We start from the raw sequence: 18,212 nt of genomic DNA, 5'->3' as shown, positions 1-18,212 counted from the left end.
ACTTTGCCCGCCTGATTCAGGCCCCATAATCTCGGAAGATCCGCACACATGACCGCTTCTCCTGCTTGCTGCGCTCCAGCTTGACTCCCTGGCAACTCACACGCCTCTGCGCCTTGGCACAGGTTGGTGATTCTTCGCGTGCTGGTGCTTCCCCCTGGAATGCAATTCCCCTGGGAAAACTCCTGCTCATCCCTCAAGACCCAACCTCATGTCACTTCCCGAGTGAAGCCTGAGTCAGGCCTGTCCCTCTGGGCTTACCCACTTTGCCTGTACCTCCCACAGCAGGCGTCCTCAAACTATGGCCCGCGGGCCACATGCGGCTTGCCGAGGACATTTATCCGGCCCGCCGGGTGCCGCTGCCTGTCCTGCTTAGCAGCCGACGCATCCCGGGCCTGCAGTGTGCATAGGAATTTGTTCATAGTTTTTTTTTTTTTGAACTATAGTCCGGCCCTCCAATGGTCTGAGGGATAGTGAACTGGCTCCGTTTAAAAAGTTTGAGGACCCCTGTCCCACAGTGTCCTGCACCTGCCCACTGACTGTCTGTGAGCCCTCCGAGTACAAGGATGGTGCTTTATTCTGTCTATAATATTACTTCCATGTTAAACATTTTAACAATTGCACATGATTTCTTGTATGTAATAGGCTGACTGCAAACACTTGAGGAATGAAAGAATAAATACATTCCTTCTATTTTTTTAGTCCGCCTCATTCTCCGCTGAACTGTTTGGGGATTCCACAGTGATTGAGACAGGCAGGGTCCCTGTGTACACACGTTCATTCTGAGATATAACTGGGCAATGGGGTAGAGGGGAGGGGCAGCGGGTGCTGGGAGCTGCTCTAAATGGGTCAGGGAAGGAGGCGACACTGAGCTGACATCTGAAGAATCAGAAGGAGCCAGCTGTGCAGAGGGCCTGAGGCAGGAGGGAGCTTGGTGTGTGAAGGGATGAAGTGGCGCACGGGAAGCACGGTGCGCTGAGACAGGACCCGCGTGCCGCCTTGCAGGGCAGGGCCAGGGGAGTGAGCGCCGGCCCAGGTGCAGGGACAGAAGGAACGGTTGCTGAGATCAGCAGACGGAGATGCTGCCAATGGAATGGGTGCTCCGTGTCCCTCCCCGCACCTCCCTCAGCCCCACGTAAGATCACTGCCTGCTCCCTGGGGCGGAGGCGGCCCTCATTCATCTCAGGAAGCGGGAGGGCAGTGCAGCAACGCAGACAAACTAGAGAACACAAAGGCCGCCTGCCCGGCCTGTGTTGAAACCGTCAATTCGGAATTCCGAGTGCTGCCAGGGACAGGGCTATTGACTTTCCCTTCTGGAATCCATGTCCTACGGAGTCCTGGCAAATGGACACCGAAAAACAGGAAAGCACAACTGCTGAGGAAGACAGGCCAAAGGGACTTAAAAAAAAAAAAAAAACCCACAAAAAACCAACAACAATCTACACAGGTTTTTGCCTTTTTCCTATTATGCTTGGCTGGATTGTGTCTTATCATCTCTGCCCCCCGCCCCAATTAATTTTCTCCCTATCTCTTTCTGATTCTTTCCTCCCTCTCTTCCTCCCCCTTCCTTCCCCCTCTACCTCCTCTTCTTGCTTCTTTCTTGCTGTGCCTTTGTCTGTTATAGCACCTACCACAGCGTTTACACACAGCAGTAAGACGGGTGTTGTTGAATGTTGGTCTATCAGGGGTGGGGAACCTTTCTTCTGCCAAGGGCCATTTGGATATATATAACATCATTCACGGGCCATACCAATTTATCAACTTAAAATGAGCCTGATGTATTTGGTCATACATTTCATTAACTCACCCCTAATGCCTTGGCAGGGCCAGACCAAATGATTCCGCGGGCCTTATATGGCCCGTGGGCCCGATGTTCCCCACCCCTGGGCTATCTACAGGCCAGTCTCTCCAAGCAGCTCTTCCTCCACATCAATCTGCTCATCGTTGCCTGTCTCTTTACTGTAAATACACTCCGTCTCTCCCTTCCCGGCAGCAGCAGAGTGGGACCAGCCCATAAAGTCACCTTTTAGTAACTGTAGGGTGGTGCCCCCAGCTAATTACTTTCTCTCTTCTCTGGAGAAGCAGGAAGCAATTAGGGGGTTCCTTGAATTTCCCCGGGGGCAGGCTGTCCCGTCCTCTCAGCACCATTGTGCAGGGTGGCTCCACACTCCCACAGGGTCCCAGCACCTGCGTCCTTTCGCTCTGCTGAGAGCAGTGCGCTTGCCTACCTGCCTCTGTGAGTCAGACCTCCGCTTGCTAGCAGCCCCTGGTTACCACCCATCCTTCCTGCTGCTGGCATGGCTGAGTGAGGAGGGATTTGTGTGCATAGACACTTCAATGCAGAGTCCAAAAGATGGCCGGGCGTGCCACTGAGGGCAGGCTCGGCGGGGAGGCCTAGGCCCGCTGGTGTCTGCTGACTTTTAGCAAATTGCACCACCGATTGAAACTGAATCCTTTCATCTGGAAAATGGGGACATCACAGACTCTTCCTCCTTGAAGGGGAAGGTTAGGGCAAGCAAAGAAAATCCATGTCACAATGACAAAATTACAAAAAGTTTAAAGTCCTAGATTTCTTCCTCTTTTTAAAAATATATATTTTTATTGATTTCAGAGAGGAAGGGGGAGGGAGGGAGAGAGAGAGAGACAGAGAGACAGAGTGAAGGACAGAGAGAGAAAGAGAGAGAAAGAGAGAGAGAGAGAGAGAGAGAGAGAGAGAGAGAGAGAGAGAAACATCAATGATGAGAGAGAATCATTTATTGGCTGCCTCCTGTAAGCCCCACATGGGGGACTGAGCCTGCAACGTGGGCATGTGCCCTGACCGAGAATCGGACCATGACCTCATAGTTCACAGGTCGACCCTCAACCACTGAGCCACACTGGGCGGATTTTCTCCTCTTAATGAAGTACATGGAATCATGGACAGGCCCAACTGCAGCCACTTCACAACCCAATTGTCCAATAATGTATCTTCTACTCCTATTACTTAAGTAATAGTCCCAGCTCACACAGGGGCAGGGGAGGGCGGGCCTGGGAGCTGGTTCTCGAACAGACTGATGAGGGAATGGGCATTCCTGGGATTTAACAGTTACCACTCATAAGACAATCTGCCTGTGGGTAGCTGAGGGCTAGTAGGACAGGAAGTGCTTCCCTAACGGGGTTTATACAGACGTAATTTCTGCAAAGCGTTTCCCATTTTACATGTGTGGATACAGATCTAAACGCACAACTTCAATGATCAGATGTTCCCCTCTCTGAGCTTGCTCCTCAGCTCCAATCGGATAGCTCTAATTACCCGCATGACCTTTTGTCTCACGACGGTGAGGTTCTTTAGTTGGACTCCCTCTTATTAAACCCATGGAAGCTGAGGCCCGTAGACCAGCAGGAACCGGATGGCACGTAGGCCCGGAGTTTCTGAGCACACACTGTCCAGGGAGGACGTGACATCACTCCACGCCCAACTCCTGCTGCTCCAGCCGGGCTCTCCCTCCTCACTTTCCAATCTCCGTGGACTGGAAGCTCCAGGGAGGCGGAGCTCACAGATCTATATGCTTCACCTTAGGTTTCCCTCAAACTGGCATTTAATAGGCTCAGAAAAATATTCTGACAGCTGCATGGATGAATGACTGCGAGAACCTGCCATCATTCTCTGTGTTGTCACAGCCGGTAGCTCATCGCTTTTTGCATCTTTTTCCCTGGCGCCCATAACTCACTGTTTGACAAGCCTGTTGAGTTGGCCCCCACGGATCCCTCCTTTCACTTCTGACGGCTCCATCCCGAGTGCCAGCCCTGATCCCTCATGTTGATCCCTCCAGCCCCACCTCCAGCCCAGCCTTTCCCCTTTCCACCTCCTGTCCTAGGTGTCTCTTCCACAGCCAACGAGTTCGTCACGGCCTGTCCCCGCCAGAAGCCAGCCACACTCTTAGCATCTGCATCTCAAGTTCACACTCCTTGCAGGTGAGGCTCATCCACCTGGTCTCCTCTTTTTTCCTAACCTCATCACCTATTATTCTGCCTCATAACCACCCCACTCCCACCAGACGGCTCTGTCTGTGTCCTTGAGGCACACCTCACACAGGTTTGCCTCCACACTTTCCACACACTGTTTGCCTTGTTTATGCTGTGAATTCCAATCATTGTTCAGGCCCAACTAAAGTCTTTACAATTATAACAACGAAGGAATACAGAAGTAGCTAGAACTCTCTAAATAACTTGCACGTGCCAAGCATAGCACTAAGTTATTCATCCGCATTATTTTATTAATCTTCACAAAAACTCTGGAAGATGAAGCACAATTCTTATCCTCATCGTACAGTGGAGGAAATCCGGGCTCAGAAGTGGCAAGTAATGGGCTTAAGGTTGCTGCACAGAACGGCTGGGAATCAGACATCAATCTCTCAGGCCCCAAAGCTGTGATACAAACGCTGTTTTCTCCTCTGAGCTCTGACAGCCCTTTACTATGCGTAGCCACTCATTTGCCACTTTTCACTCAGGTTGTTAAATCACTGGACACGTTCTTGTCTGCCCGTGTTTCTTGCCCCCAGTTCTACCTGAGAACATGAATTGCCCTTCTGCGACTTATAGGTTCCGTCCAACAAATGTGTGCTGACCGAACTGATGAGAGGTGTCAGGTGACCCATCTGTCGTTCGTTCTGCTGATTAACTCATCCTTTAAGTGGTGAGTTTACTGCCCTCCCCTCTCCCTCCAGGACCACATGCTGACCCCAGGGATAAACCAGAGAGATCATCGCTGCTCAGGCCCCCGAGTGGCACACTTCTGCGTGGCCGGGAAGGAGGCCTGACGGCAGCTCCCGGGTGACTCGGGAGCCGGTGCTTGCAGAACCTCGGATCTTTGCGCTCCCGAGGCCTCTGTGAGGTTAAAGATGTTACCGGAAAACAACAACAACAAACCCCAAGCCCCCAGATACCACTCAGGCCCACTGTGAGGTTTAACCACTTTCTCGAGAATCAGAAATGAAACGGGAATTACACAGCCCTGTTTACATCACCACGGTTTGGGTGTTTTTTGGTTGTTCAACTGGCCCAGTTAAAATTAGAGTCATGAGATCCAACAGACAGACCACTTTATATACGTAAAATATTAATCTGGGGCTCGACCTTCAAGAAGCTGGCTGACCTTGAGTTCAGCGCCGCCCTTCTCTGGGCCTCAGTGTTCTCAGGCTGACCTGGGGGGACTAGAGGGTCTCTACTTCCCCTCCTGGCTTCCTTTCTGGGACTCAGCACAGCCGCTCACTTTGGTTTATGCACACGATGCTGAGTCACCTTCTCTGAGGCTGTCTGCTCCGCCCGCCCTCTCCTGCTCCTGGGCATACACAACCAGACAAAGCAGTGGGCAGCCTGCGGTCTGGGCTCCCTTTGCAAAGTCCTCCCTGTCCTCTGCGCCCTTCACCCTGACACTCCTCTGCCCTCTTGTGTGCTTTGCATGTTTAGCATGGAAAGCTTCCCACCAAATTCCCAGCAGGGGGGGGGAAGGAGGTCGCCTCTACCTGGAAGCCACTATCGCCTTCCCAGTTCTCTCAAATCCCTACCGTCCTTACAGGGAACAGAGACAGCGAAAGTAGTTTAAAAATCCTCCCTCAAGGCTTCTCAGGTTGAATGTGGGCCTGTGGAGGAGGCCAGGGGCAGGAAGGCTCACACAAACCAGCCCTTCTGTGCCCCCTCCACACTCAGGCCCTGACAACATGGACACCGTGGTGCGGGACGAACATTCAGAAGGCGCACTCCTTATGAGGGCGAGGAGACGCTGACAGCAGCACGCAGTGGAGGCTGGGTAGGCAATGACCCAGGCTATCAGGCAAGTTCAAAACGCAGCAACGAACGGTCCTGCATGGAGTGAGGCCATGGGCACAAGGATAGGCATGTGACACAGTTACACAGAACTGCACGTGTGTGTGCGCACACACACGTACGCGCACACACACACACACACACACACACACACACACTCACACAAATGAATGCATGTAAAATTGTGGAATCTGAGGAATAAGGTCGGTGGAATATACCCACATCAGTTCCCTTGTTTAGATATTACACTATACTTATGTAAGATGCCACCACTGGGAGAAAACTGGGTGAAACAGCACATGGACCTGTCTACCATTTTGTGCAATTTCCTGTGAATCAACAATAATTTCAAATTAAAACAACAACTTATCCAAGCACCTAATGAACTGGATCTGTCTCTGTCTTCCAGGTTCCTGTTAAATTGTCACCGCCACAGTCCTCATCTTCATCATCATCATCATCATCATCATCATCATCATCATCAAGGCTCCAATTTGTTGAACATTTACTATGTGCTACGCAGTACTTAAATATTTTCTCACCTGCGTCAGCACCCCCACCAGGCTATCACCCCAGTTTTATAGATGATGGTGGCATTGGGAGAAGCAGAACTGAGTCCCAGGCCAGGCCACAGAGCTACTGCAGGGCCGGCTCTAAGCCAGGTCTGGGTCGCTGATGCTCATATGTGGGGACGAATAGCCAGGAGGAACAGGACTGTGTGCAGCCGTCGTGGCATTCGACGTGTGCTCCCTGGAAACCACTGACGCACACCCCTCAGTGTCTCCAAGGCGCCTGGCCCAGGCCACACAGGGCGCAGCGTACCGCCTGGTTGTCCCCTCCCTTGCCCCCGCTCTGGCCTGAGAGTCACATCTGCAGCGAAGCAGCGAAAACATTACTTACAGGTTCTTCACGTCGGCGATGCCGCGGAACGCCTTCCTCGGGATGCCCAGGATCTGGTTCTCGCTCAGATCTCTAAACAAGAAGAAGAGAGGCACCGAGTTAACCACAGGCCGGCTCTGTCTGCATCTCATTACGATAACAAAACCCCGTGCGGGCTGTTTGGGGGACTGTTTAGTCTCAGGCCCCAGGCTGCCACAAGCCTGCGCATTGTTCCTTAGAGATGGCCTTTGCTGGAATGGTTACCAGGGGGAGCTGCTCGCCTCCAGGGCGGGCTCTGTGGGTGGTCTCGCACCTCCAGGCCAGGAGCCAAGCCGCTGGGTTATTTGTTGCACACACTGCACCCAACTCTCTGTTTTGCCACCTCCCAGAGACGATCCCTTGCCCCTCCTCCCGCACGCATCCCTCCCCCATAGCAGGGTCAACACCTCTCCATCTCCCATCTCTCAGGGACCTGCTGCCTTTGTCATCTGGGGTGGGAATGGAGCTGGCCTCCTGATTTTCTGACAGGGGCCGACCATCTCTGTCGCTTAGAGTCTTCTGGGCCTCCTGGGTCATCTTAGTGACAGGCATGATGAATTCAAATTGCATTTCCATAAAACCATCCAAAGTAGGGGTCCCGTTGGCACCTCAGCCCGCATTAGGCAGTGCTAAGGTTCTGCTTCAAGGAGGGAGGGCAAGGAACACTCCAAGCTGGCTCAAACCCAAACCTTCTGCCAGCTCCTCTTTAAGAGTCCCCAAAGCCTCAGTTTCCTTTCCTAAGACTCATACGGTCTTTTCCATTTTGTTTCCAGTTTTATTTATTCTATATAATAAAGAGGGAATATGCTAATCGACCATCACTCCATCACAAAGATGGCTGCTCCCACAGCTGAGGCCAAGTTCCCATAAGAAGCCTTAAAGAGCAATCAGCAGGGACCTGAGGCTATGCCCTCCCCCACCCCCATGGGGCTTGACAGGGGACCTCAGGCTGCGCCCCCCACCCGGCAGGGCTTGACGGGGGACCTCAAGGTGGGCTTCCCTTCCTGGGCTGGGCTAGGGGACCTCAGGCTGTTCTCCCCAGCCCAGTGCCAGGCCGGGGGACCTCAGGCTGCTCCCCCCACCAGGTGGGTTTTGACAGGGGACCTCAGGCTGCGCCCCCCACCCCGCAGGGCTTGACAAGGAACCTCAGGCCGCACCCCCCACCCGGCGGGGCTTGACGGGGGAACCTCAAGGTGCGCTTCCTGTCCTGGTGCTGGGCTAGGGGACCCCAGGCTGCTCTCCCCGCTCCAGCCCCAGGCCGGGGGACCTCAGGCTGCGCCCCTCACCAGGTGGGGCTTGACAGGGGCCCTCAGGCCACGCCCCCAGCCCCAGCACTGGGCCTGGGGGCCTGAGGTTGCGCCCCCCTGCCTGGGCTTGACAGGGGACCTCAGGCTGTGCCCCCCACCCAGCGGGCCTTGACAGGGGACCTCAAGGTACACTCCCAGTGCTGGGTCGGGTGAACTTAGGCTGCGCCCCAGCCCTGCAGGGCTTAACGGGGGACCTGAGGCTGCACCCCCCTGCCCCAGCACCAGGCCAGGGAACCTCAGGCCATGCCCCCCACCCAGCGGGGCTTGACAGGGGATCTCAGGCCATGTACCCCACCTGGTGGGGCTTGACGGAGGACCTCAAGGCACGCTCCCCATCCTGGTCTGGGCTGGGGGACCTCAGGCCACACCCCCCGTCCTGGCGCCGGGCCAGGGGACCTGAGGCTATGCAAGGGGAGGACTGGCCAGGTCTGGATCTAGCCCAATGCGGGGGGGCCAGCCAGGTCTGGGTCTCACACGATTTTGAGGTGCATGTGGGCGGCAGGGACTTAACTCTGGGTCCCGTGGTGAGCCCCAGACTCTGACAGGAGGAAGGTTTTCATATACATTTTACTAATTTTCTTTCATCTCTGACACTTCTATTATAGAGAAAGGGCAAATAGCAATATTAAATTATTTCCTCTAATTAATCCCCTTTTAATGTGCACGAATTTTGTGAGACCAAACACAGGCACTTGTTTTCACTCATACCTCAGGCTGCCTGGGATCTCAGCGAGTAATCAATCATACATACATGTATATCTATAGCTACATATACCAATCATATATTATATACATACACACATGTGCATATTTGTACTTATAGCTCTCCATTATTTTGAAAAGAACACAAAAACCTTCAGCTATTAAGGCAAAATAAAATTTTACCTACCCAGACATAACCACTGTTACCAATTAGGAGTAATTTATATATAAATTTCACCAATATGGTCTCATAGCATATAGTCTGTTATAACTTCTTTTCCACTTATTATATCAAGAACATCTGCTCATGTCATTAGCAGTACATCTATGTCAACATTTTTAATGCCTGTATATCATCCCCTTGTATAGATGGCTATATGGTCCCACACTGCTCTTTTAGGAGACACTAGGATGAACTTTCCTGTCCTACAGGGAGCACGGGCTGGGTCACAGGTAAACACGTGTTGAACTGCCAGGTGTCCTAGTGTCGGAGTGCACCCAGGGACACTCCTGTGCCCTTTCCCATGGACACCTAAGCTACGGCTGTAGGCGGCTCCAGATACAGCTGGAAAGAGAGGCCAGACCACCATCCTCCACCAAAACCTGGGCCTCTGGATGGACATTTTGCACGGGGGCAGGAGGGAAACTAGACCACGGAGGCGAGGCATGCATTTGCCTTCTCCCACCTCTGAGGTGAGCTGCCACACTCTGAGCGACTGGCAGGCGCTGGAGAGCCTTGGGGGTTGTCTGGGACCCTGTGTAAGGCTTCAAGGCAAGGCTCAGAGTTGGGGTTGGGTGCAGACTGGAATACGTGTGGCTTTTGGGGCTGAAGAAGAGGGTGCCTCCCCCTCCCAAATCCAGTTTCCTCGGCCTGCAACTGATGTAAGTCAATTTAGACGCACGCGGGGCCTGGTTGCAGGCTCCCCCGGCTGGGCCTGATTCAATGAGCAGGGCTCCAGCCTGGAGTCGGGCGCTGAACAAAGCCCACGATGACAGCAAAGGTCGGCAGTGTCGCCGAGGCCACGCCTCTGCTCTCCATCAGCCTCCAAGAGAAGGGGGCCAGGGTCCTGTCATCCAACTAATGCAATTCCCACCGGGCATCTGGGCCGCCCCCCAGGCTCCGGCGGCCACAATGGGCCCAGTCTTTTCTGGCGAGCGGAGGCTGGTCTCCAGGACAGCCAGCCCTGCCCTCTGCCTCCCAGGCTGGGCTGCTGCTATCTGTGGCCGCTTGGGCCATGCTCAGACCACACTTGGCAAACAGCTGATGATCCGTATACCATTACAGGCGGGGGCAGCAGACCCCAGACAGGGTTAGAACCGCCCGCTCCAACCCTGTTTGGAAGCGGCAAGAAGGGGCACACACATACCCCAGCAATGCACTACCCCTCTGAGGCTAAGGTTCCCCAACTACACAGACAGAACAACGATTGCATGCAGGTTCTGGTTTTGCAGGACGATGGGATGCAGAGGAGAAAGCAACATTTAAGCAGACACATCTGGTGGAGTTGCTGGGAAATCTCCCACAAAAGCGGCCACACAGGCAAAACCCTGCGCTGGGGCGGCCACTGGGTGTCTGCGCACTGTTTTCTCGCTGTACATCCCCGAGTCCTGCTCCGAGTCTAAGGAGCCCAGGCTAAGCTTTCTTCCTGCCCCCCCCCCGCCCCCTCCCCGCCCCCCGCTATGGTTTCCCACCTGCCACAGCTGAGCAAAACAGTACACTGTAGGGAATGTATCTGTTCTCCATGCCAATCTGCTTATAAATTTTATTAATTTCGTTTTCCATTGAGCCTCTCCTCTCCGGCGGACAATACGGCTGCCATCCATCTGTGGGAGTGTGTATTAATTTCATAAATACCTCCAGTAGGCTGACAAACTGATGGCTTTAATGGTGTTACTGATGGGGCGTGGAGGAGGCTGGGGGCTGGTGCTTCATTTTCGGTAACTGTCCCTTCCGCAATTATCTCGGGGCCTTTGTGAGCGTTCCCGAGGGTGTGTTTATCTCAGCGTGATGCCGAGCGCGGAGCTATTGTTAAGTACTATCCCTGCGAGAGACAAGAGCCACCATTTTCGGCTGACACTTAAATAAAAATAACAAAATCTATCCGGAGTGCCGAGAGCCTAGTTCTGGCCAATGACTTGTTGAGGCTGGAGCACCTCACCCTTCCGGAGGGGACTTGTGGGGAAGTGACCAGAAAAAGGGAACTGCTTAAAAAAAACAAACAAAAACACAAAACATTGGATGAAAGGTAGAGGTTGGCGTAGGGTGGGAGGGAGGTGTGCTTGGTTTTCCGGGGAAATAAAGGGAGAAGGCTGGTGGGAAAGGCTTTCTTGGTTGGGAAGTGGGGTTACGAATTGGGACGCCTTTCTAAGTGATTAGGGCTCTGAAAGAAAGGGAACTGCATTAGCTAAAGTGCACTTTCCTGCTTCCGGAAAATGATTAACCAACTGATTATTCCATCCAAAAACTCAAGACCGAAGAGGACTTATTAAGGAGACAGTAAGTCAAACAGAAGTTGGCAAGAATCAATATATCCCCCTTCTGCCCCTCCACCCCCTTTTTAATTTACTAAAATGCTTTGGACACAGATTAACTTTCTTTGCAAATTTATTATTGCTCCATCTACCCCGAAACGGGAACTGCGGACACTTTGCTAAATGGATTGAAAGGTTGTCTAGTTCCAGTTGAGCTTAGGGAACGCGTCCCGGGCTCTCCCCGCGACGACGCCAGGCTTGCTTTGTTCTCAGAGCAGCGGTGGATGGCAGTCCCCGCCTCCCCCAGCCCTGCCCACTCCATGGTGATGGGTGAGATCCAGAGGCATTCTGTTCCGCTGGGGACAATGTGCTTATCTCGGTCACGTTCCTACTTCCAGGAAGTCCTGTCTGTGTGAAGCAGCAGTTTTGGGAGGTGGTGGTGGTGGTGGTGGGGGGGGGTTGCTCCCAGATATCAACCTCCAGTTATCCAGAAGGTGCAACACGGGGCTGGAAGCTCCCTCAACCTTGGAGAATTCTTGTTTCTGATGTGTGTGGAGCCACTTACTACTTATATCAGCATGCCAACCGCTGACATGCCCCATGCCTCAGTTTCCCCGTGTTTACAGGAGGACAGCTATTTTTACGGACCTCAGAGGCTAACGAGTTGATACTTGTGTGTACTTTGCACCTGGAGCCCTGTAGACAGGAACGGCTGCGTTTATTTCTTGGACCGCCCCCCCCCACCCCGCCCATTGAGCCCTGAATTGACGCTGCTAAAAACATAGTTTATTATCACCCTCAGGACATGTGCCTACAATTCTTCAAAGAATAACACACACAAATGCTGCTAATATTCTTTCCATAGAATCCGGGGGAGGGATGAAGGCTTCCCTCCTTGATCATGGAGAAAGGAGGACCCATTTTTTATTCTAGATTCCTTTGGATGAAACAAGAGAGGCCGGCTCAGGAGAACCGGGTCTGCCTTCGGGTGGACGCTCTCAGAAGCAGACACAGCCCGGGGAGGGCTCACAAACTGCTCCTGGGAGAGACCAGGAAGGGAGGGAGGAGGCAGGATGGAGAAGGGGAACACAGGACCCTTAGGTCCAGTCCTGGCTTAGCCCAATCCCCTGGGCGCTCCCGTCTCTAACCTCTGCAGCCCTGCACCCGGCAGCCCTTGGTCAGAGAGAAGTGCCAACTCTCCAGCTCGGCCTGTTCCCCAGGGGGAGGGATGAGGTGACGCCAGGAACCCAAGGACAGTTTGCTGAGGAGGCTCCCCGCCAGGACCTTTAGCGGCAAAGTCCAAGAAGCAGGAGATGGAGCCAATGTCAGAAAAGGGGGCTCCGGATTCCAACCCACAGTATTTCCTAAGAAGGTTTCAAGGGCAGTTCTCCTGGATCAAGAAGTTCTCAGAAGATTAAAAAAATCATTCCCAAAAGATGGCATATCCAGGACCAAAGATCAAGAGGCCACCAAAGAACATGGAAACAACCCAGTCCCCAAACCTCTTGCACTAAGACCAACAAGGTGCCTTTTCAGGAAAAAAAAAAAAAAAAAAAAAATCATCAACTCTTGATTAGCCAAATTTGGATCCACTATAACCGGAACCATGACTGGATTTGGGACCAGGGCAGTGGATTACCACTCTAAGTCTCTTTGGCCTGAATTTATGTTAAAATTACTGTCCTAGTCACTGCCTAGTAGGAGGAAACCTGCCCATTGGTAGAGTAGGTATCAGTCAAAACTCATTTAGGGACTTCTGAATTTCTGATGGATAATCCGCGAATCTACAATTTCTTGTGCTCTCAGTACTACCGTCCCAGACAAAGGTGACCCCTGCCCTCCTCACCCCCAACTCCCACCGTAGAGGAACTGTGACACATCACTCCACTCTAGAAACCAAAGAGGAAGGTATTGCTTTGCTTACTTATACAGCAGGAGGGACAGACATGCAGGAAAAACTGTTCCCTGGGGATTTTCCAATGTGGACTTCAGGGAGGATTCATTTTAAAAGGCAAATTTCTTTTGCCGACAATTTATCTTAATAAGCAAGATTAAGTGTTTGCAGTTGGGTCACTGTCAAAACCAAACGCATCTATCCCAGCTCAGAAGCCCTAGTGCCCCCAGTGGGGTGTCTGGTCAATGGCATCCTTTGTCCCAGGGAGAGCGCACAGAGTAACTGAGTCATTTCCTGAGATCCAGAGAATCAGAGTCTCAATGGGGGACAGAACACCACAATTATCCCCACTGCTCCAGGTGGGCTTCTGAATGTTTCACGGCAGCAGGAGTTTACATTGCTTGCTCCCTGGATGCTCTAAGTTATTGAATGAAAGGCATCAATAAGAGCTCTTCCTGTCCTGCCTTCTCTGAGACGCTCATGAGAAAAGTCCTAGTCCTACCCTTCAGATATTTCATACCGGCTGAGTAAATGTCAGCTCAGAGTCTTATTTCACTCACACAGTAGGCACTCAATTCATTTTATGAGCACCTACTATGTGCTACACCATGTAACATGTTGAGATACAGAGGTGAACAGACCAGGTTCCTGTCCTCCCGGAGCTGGCCTTCTCATCGACCCCGGATACAAATGCACAGACCCCTTACATGTGTGAAGGTAAAATAAACCCCCAGACACCTCAAAAAGCGAGAGCTGCCGTTCAGTTTTTCCCTCTGCAACAAGAAGAAAGCCCGTATGCATCTAAACTCACACTGCACATTGTTCCGAACCAACATGGAAAAGAATGCACAGCTTGGTTTGACATGAGGCCCCGAATTCCCTTTAGATTTGGAGAGGTAGGGAGGGGGAAAGATGGCAATATCCGTCATGGCCCTTGTAGGGAGGCAGGCCTGATTCGTCAAGTACTTTGGTTTTATCTTTCCTAGTGGACAGTCTGATAGAAATCAGGACAGTCGAAGATGTTTTCAAGTGTTGGCATGTCAAGAGTTGACAGTCCTCACAGGAGGACTCAGGGACTCCCTTGTCAGTATTCACTGATGGTGCTGTGAAAAATAGAGATCCCTTTATAAAAAAATTAGGTGTGATCATGGTATTGTGGATTATGTTTCCTTTCACAGATGGCTGAAGGGGTGGGGAATGGCAAGTCTGTATTTTAGAAAGCCACTCTGGGGCCCAGTGTGGAGACTCTGAAGTGTGACAGCCCGTGGGTGATGACACCCTTCCTTGGGATCCCAGCAATGTGGCAGGAGAAATAAACACGGTGCCCTGGACCCTCCTAAACCTGCAGGGATTAGGATCTTCCTGGTGGGCCTCAGGGACAGGCGATTTCCCATAGCTCTCCAGAAGGGCTACGGCTAGGGGAGAAACCCCTGGCGGGTAGGCCAGGGGCAGGACCGAGCAGCTGGGATGCGAGCAGGTCCAGAGCGGTGACCGCGATGAGGCCTGGGTTCAGCACGCAGCGCTAAGGGTCCCTCAGGGGCCTGAGTGCTGTGGGTGCTACGAAGGCTGCACTTGGCCTTGGGGTGCGGGTTTGTCTGTGATGAGTTACCAATGGGGCCCTGTTTTGTCTCTTTATGGGCAGATGTTCGCAAACTCAAGTGCGTCAGGATTGCCCAGGTTAAAGTGAGTAAGTAAATCAGGCTGAATGTGGACCATAAAAGCAAGGAGGGGACGAGCTGGACAAGTGCAGGGCCCATCTAACTCAATTTCCCCCAAATTATGCACAAGCAGCCCTCTGTGCTGGCCAATAGAACACTCCAGACCGGGGCTGGAGGGAGCAGAGGCCAACACCTCTCCAGGGGAAATCGGCTAATTCTGGAACAGCATTCTCCCATAGGAATACACGAGACACCCGTGCAATTTACATTTTTTCATTAGCCGCATTAAAAACAGTGTAACAGTTAAAATGAATTGTAATAGATTATTTTACTTAACCCAATATATCCAAAATATTACCAGTCCAACATGCAACAACATAAAGATTATTGAGATACTTTTACATTCTTTTTTTATACCAAGTCTTTGGAATCTGGTGTGTACTTTACGTACATGTCAGTTCACGGGCTCTGCAACCATGCGGGGTGGTGCCTACTATACTGCACAGTGCAGTTCCAGGGAAAGGTGGGGAGCTGGATGCTACTCATTGCCAAGAGGGGGAGAGAGTTTCAGATGTTAGAACCGATCTGTGGGACTCCTTGGGGGTGTGGGGTGTATAGCAAGAAATATGAAGGGGAGCCAGTCAAGACAGAAACCTCTGGATTCAGGGAAGCAAGCCATGGCCCGAGCTGTTTCGGTCACTCAGCCATCCTTCCTGTGAGCACAGAACCCCCTTCCAGACACCGGATTGAATGTGACTCTCTCTGAACCCACACCCGCCAGGGCTGGCAGGGTTAACCAATGCTTCCAGCCCAAACAGAAGCTTTCTCCATTTCATTACCACATGCAGCTCAACCAAGGCTCTCCGTGGTCATGAAACAGCATTACAATCGACGGATCATCCCCAGCCAATGGGGGCAGAGGCCGGGCCCCTCAGCTGCTCACTGACCCCTGGGATTACCACCATTTACCCACAAGGCCGTGCTATCAGACAGACTGGGAGGCTCTCATTATCAGCCCAATTGTGCCTTCTGTTCTGTCCAGACGGCCCTTTCTAACGAAGTGGTCCAGGACCCCAACTACAAGCATCACCAGGACCCCAACTACAAGCATCTGACTGGAATCAAGTCTGTGCATCCATCACCACGTACCCTTCAGGGGGCACAGCTGCGATTTTGGTGCCCTTAGAGGGTGTGCAGAAATCTGATGCTGAAAACCATCTGCTCGCAGGATCTAATTTTGTACCTGAGAGTCCCCTGCCAAGTTTAGGTCCAATGAGATGTTTTGGTCTAATTCCTTGGTCGGCAAACTGCGGCTTGCGAGCCACATGCGGCTCTTTGGCCCCTTGAGTGTGGCTCTTCCACAAAATACCACGGCCTGGGCGAGTCTATTTTGAAGAAGTGGCATTAGAAGAAGTTTAAGTTTAAAAAATTTGGCTCTCCAAAGAAATTTCAATTGTTGTACTGTTGATATTTGGCTCTGTTGACTAATGAGTTTACTGACCACTGGTCTAATTTATTGATTTTGGTTGGAGGGGCGGGGGAGGGGGCATGTCCACCTCGTTCAAAAGGATGTTGTCTAGTGTTTTTTTGTTGTTTGAAGCTGTGTGTCTGCCTAATGGGAGTTTGGGTGAGAAAGCCTATTTCTGTGTGGTCACCCTCCTCCCGGCTGACATGCCGTCCCCACCCCCTCTGTCCCCTGCGTCCCTCTCCCCTGGCCGCCCTCTGAGGCTTTCATCCGTAATTTGATTGTCGTCACTGACACTGTCAATCTGAAACCCGGCAGCATGTCTAATGCTGGCTGGACAAGGGGACTGCAGGGAGCGCCGAGGGAGGCAGATTCATCTCGAGAAGTAGTTTTATGTAAATCGATCCTCCGGCCGAAAGCCGGAGCCAAGCATTTGCTGATTAATTAGGGAAGCGTCCTTGTTCCCGTGTCTTCTTCAGAGAGATGGCCCAAATTGAGTCCTCTCTTCTTCACAAAGACATCCCCGTGCCAAAAAGCTTTTGCAATTAGGAGATGAAACCTTGGGAGCAAGGGGGAGGCAGTGGGGGCTGGGGGTTGTTTATGGAATTGTTCTGAGGTGAAGTGTGCGCGTTTGTCCAGCCTCGTGATGCATCGCTGCCCTGGGCACCCTCATTTGCCTCCCAGATGGTGGCCTGATGGTCATCGGTCCCGGGGCATAATATCCCACAGGCGGCGGCCTGCCCGAGCAGTGATCAGCAAAATCAGGGAGGCGGAGAGTGTGCTCTCCAACATGGCTTCTGGTGGATTCCAAGTGTGTATTTTCGGTTACCGCTCTGGCCAATTTCTGTTGGGATCAGGGAGGAGGAAGCGAGTCTGTGATTGACACAATCTCTTGTGGGTGTCCCTCTTACCTTTTCTGAAAAAGAAATCTCTAGCAAAATGTCAGATCACCCAGCACTGTGGCCCTTTAACTCAGGAACTGTCCCAGCGGGAGGTCAAATCTAACATGACCAAAAGGCTAAAGGTGAGTTAGGGACCTGGGTGCAGGTAGACGTGAGCCTGGATCAGAGGAGGCTGTTTGCTAAGCTACATGCGGAAAGAAGGTCAAGCTCCTAAGGTGACATGGGCATTCCCGCTGGTACCGTCACTAAATTATTAGTTTCATGAGCTCAGAAATTTTTGCGGAGCATGAGGCCTGACACACAGCTTTAAAAAAAATGTTTGTTGAGTGGATTAAAAAATAAGCAAAAATGATTCAATGCCATTGCCTGGTTAATGGGTCATGAAGAATAAATCTCAAGCTATGGGGACTCCCCCCAACCCCAAGTCCATTTTGTCCCTCTACATTATAAAGAACTCTGGCCCTACCCCCCATCCTCTACCTCTGTCTCCTTGGCGGCATGTCCTGCTTGAGAACTAATGCCACTCAGATAAAGTCTCCAACTGGGAGAGGCGTATGAGGGAAACAGAGGCGTGGGGATGAACAGCTATGCTGGGAGCTAGGCTGAGCAGAACTCTGGAGAGAGCTGAAACCTGGCCCGAGAGAGTATGACAGGTTTGGAAATGGATTCGATCCAGAAAAGGGCCACTTGCCCGACAATGTTTCATTTCCAAGAACAGCGCCCTCCCCCCTCCCCCCCCCCCCCCCCCCACCTGCCGGGGCTGAGTCCTGGCACTCACCGAGCCTAGGCTCACACTGACAATGAGACTCTGGGACAGAGGAGGCACTTGGGCATCAAGCTACCGGGGCTGCTTGGAGGGGTGACCGGCAGCGAGAATGTTTGATCATCTGTGTCGTCATCTGCTCTGTGATTAGTCTTCTTCCCGCCAAACTGTGCAGAAGGCCTGGAAACCCACACGGAGCCTGCGCATTCGCAGAAGTCAGCTTGGGGCTGGCAGGGGAGGCGGTGGGAAGAAGAGGCAGCCCAGAGGGCTAAGGGACTGCAGTTGAAGCCACTCCCCAATTCTTACCCCTGTGACCTGCAACTTGATCA

The 18,212-nt window shown here is 52.3% G+C and overlaps 1 protein-coding gene across 1 annotated transcript in view; it reads right to left on the bottom strand.

The window, feature by feature from the left end:
* The window catches only part of SLIT3 (slit guidance ligand 3), a 560,992-nt gene that overhangs the window by 167,998 nt on the left and 374,782 nt on the right, over positions 1-18,212 (bottom strand). The window contains exon 5 of the mRNA XM_080675632.1: positions 6,703-6,774. Coding sequence (XP_080531758.1) covers positions 6,703-6,774 — 72 coding nt within the window. The remainder of the gene's footprint in view (positions 1-6,702; positions 6,775-18,212) is intronic.

The sequence above is a fragment of the Plecotus auritus genome (assembly GCF_963455305.1).
Source record: "Plecotus auritus genome assembly, chromosome: 6".
NCBI lineage: Eukaryota > Metazoa > Chordata > Mammalia > Chiroptera > Vespertilionidae > Plecotus > Plecotus auritus.
This window is presented reverse-complemented; position numbering and strand designations above follow the sequence as displayed.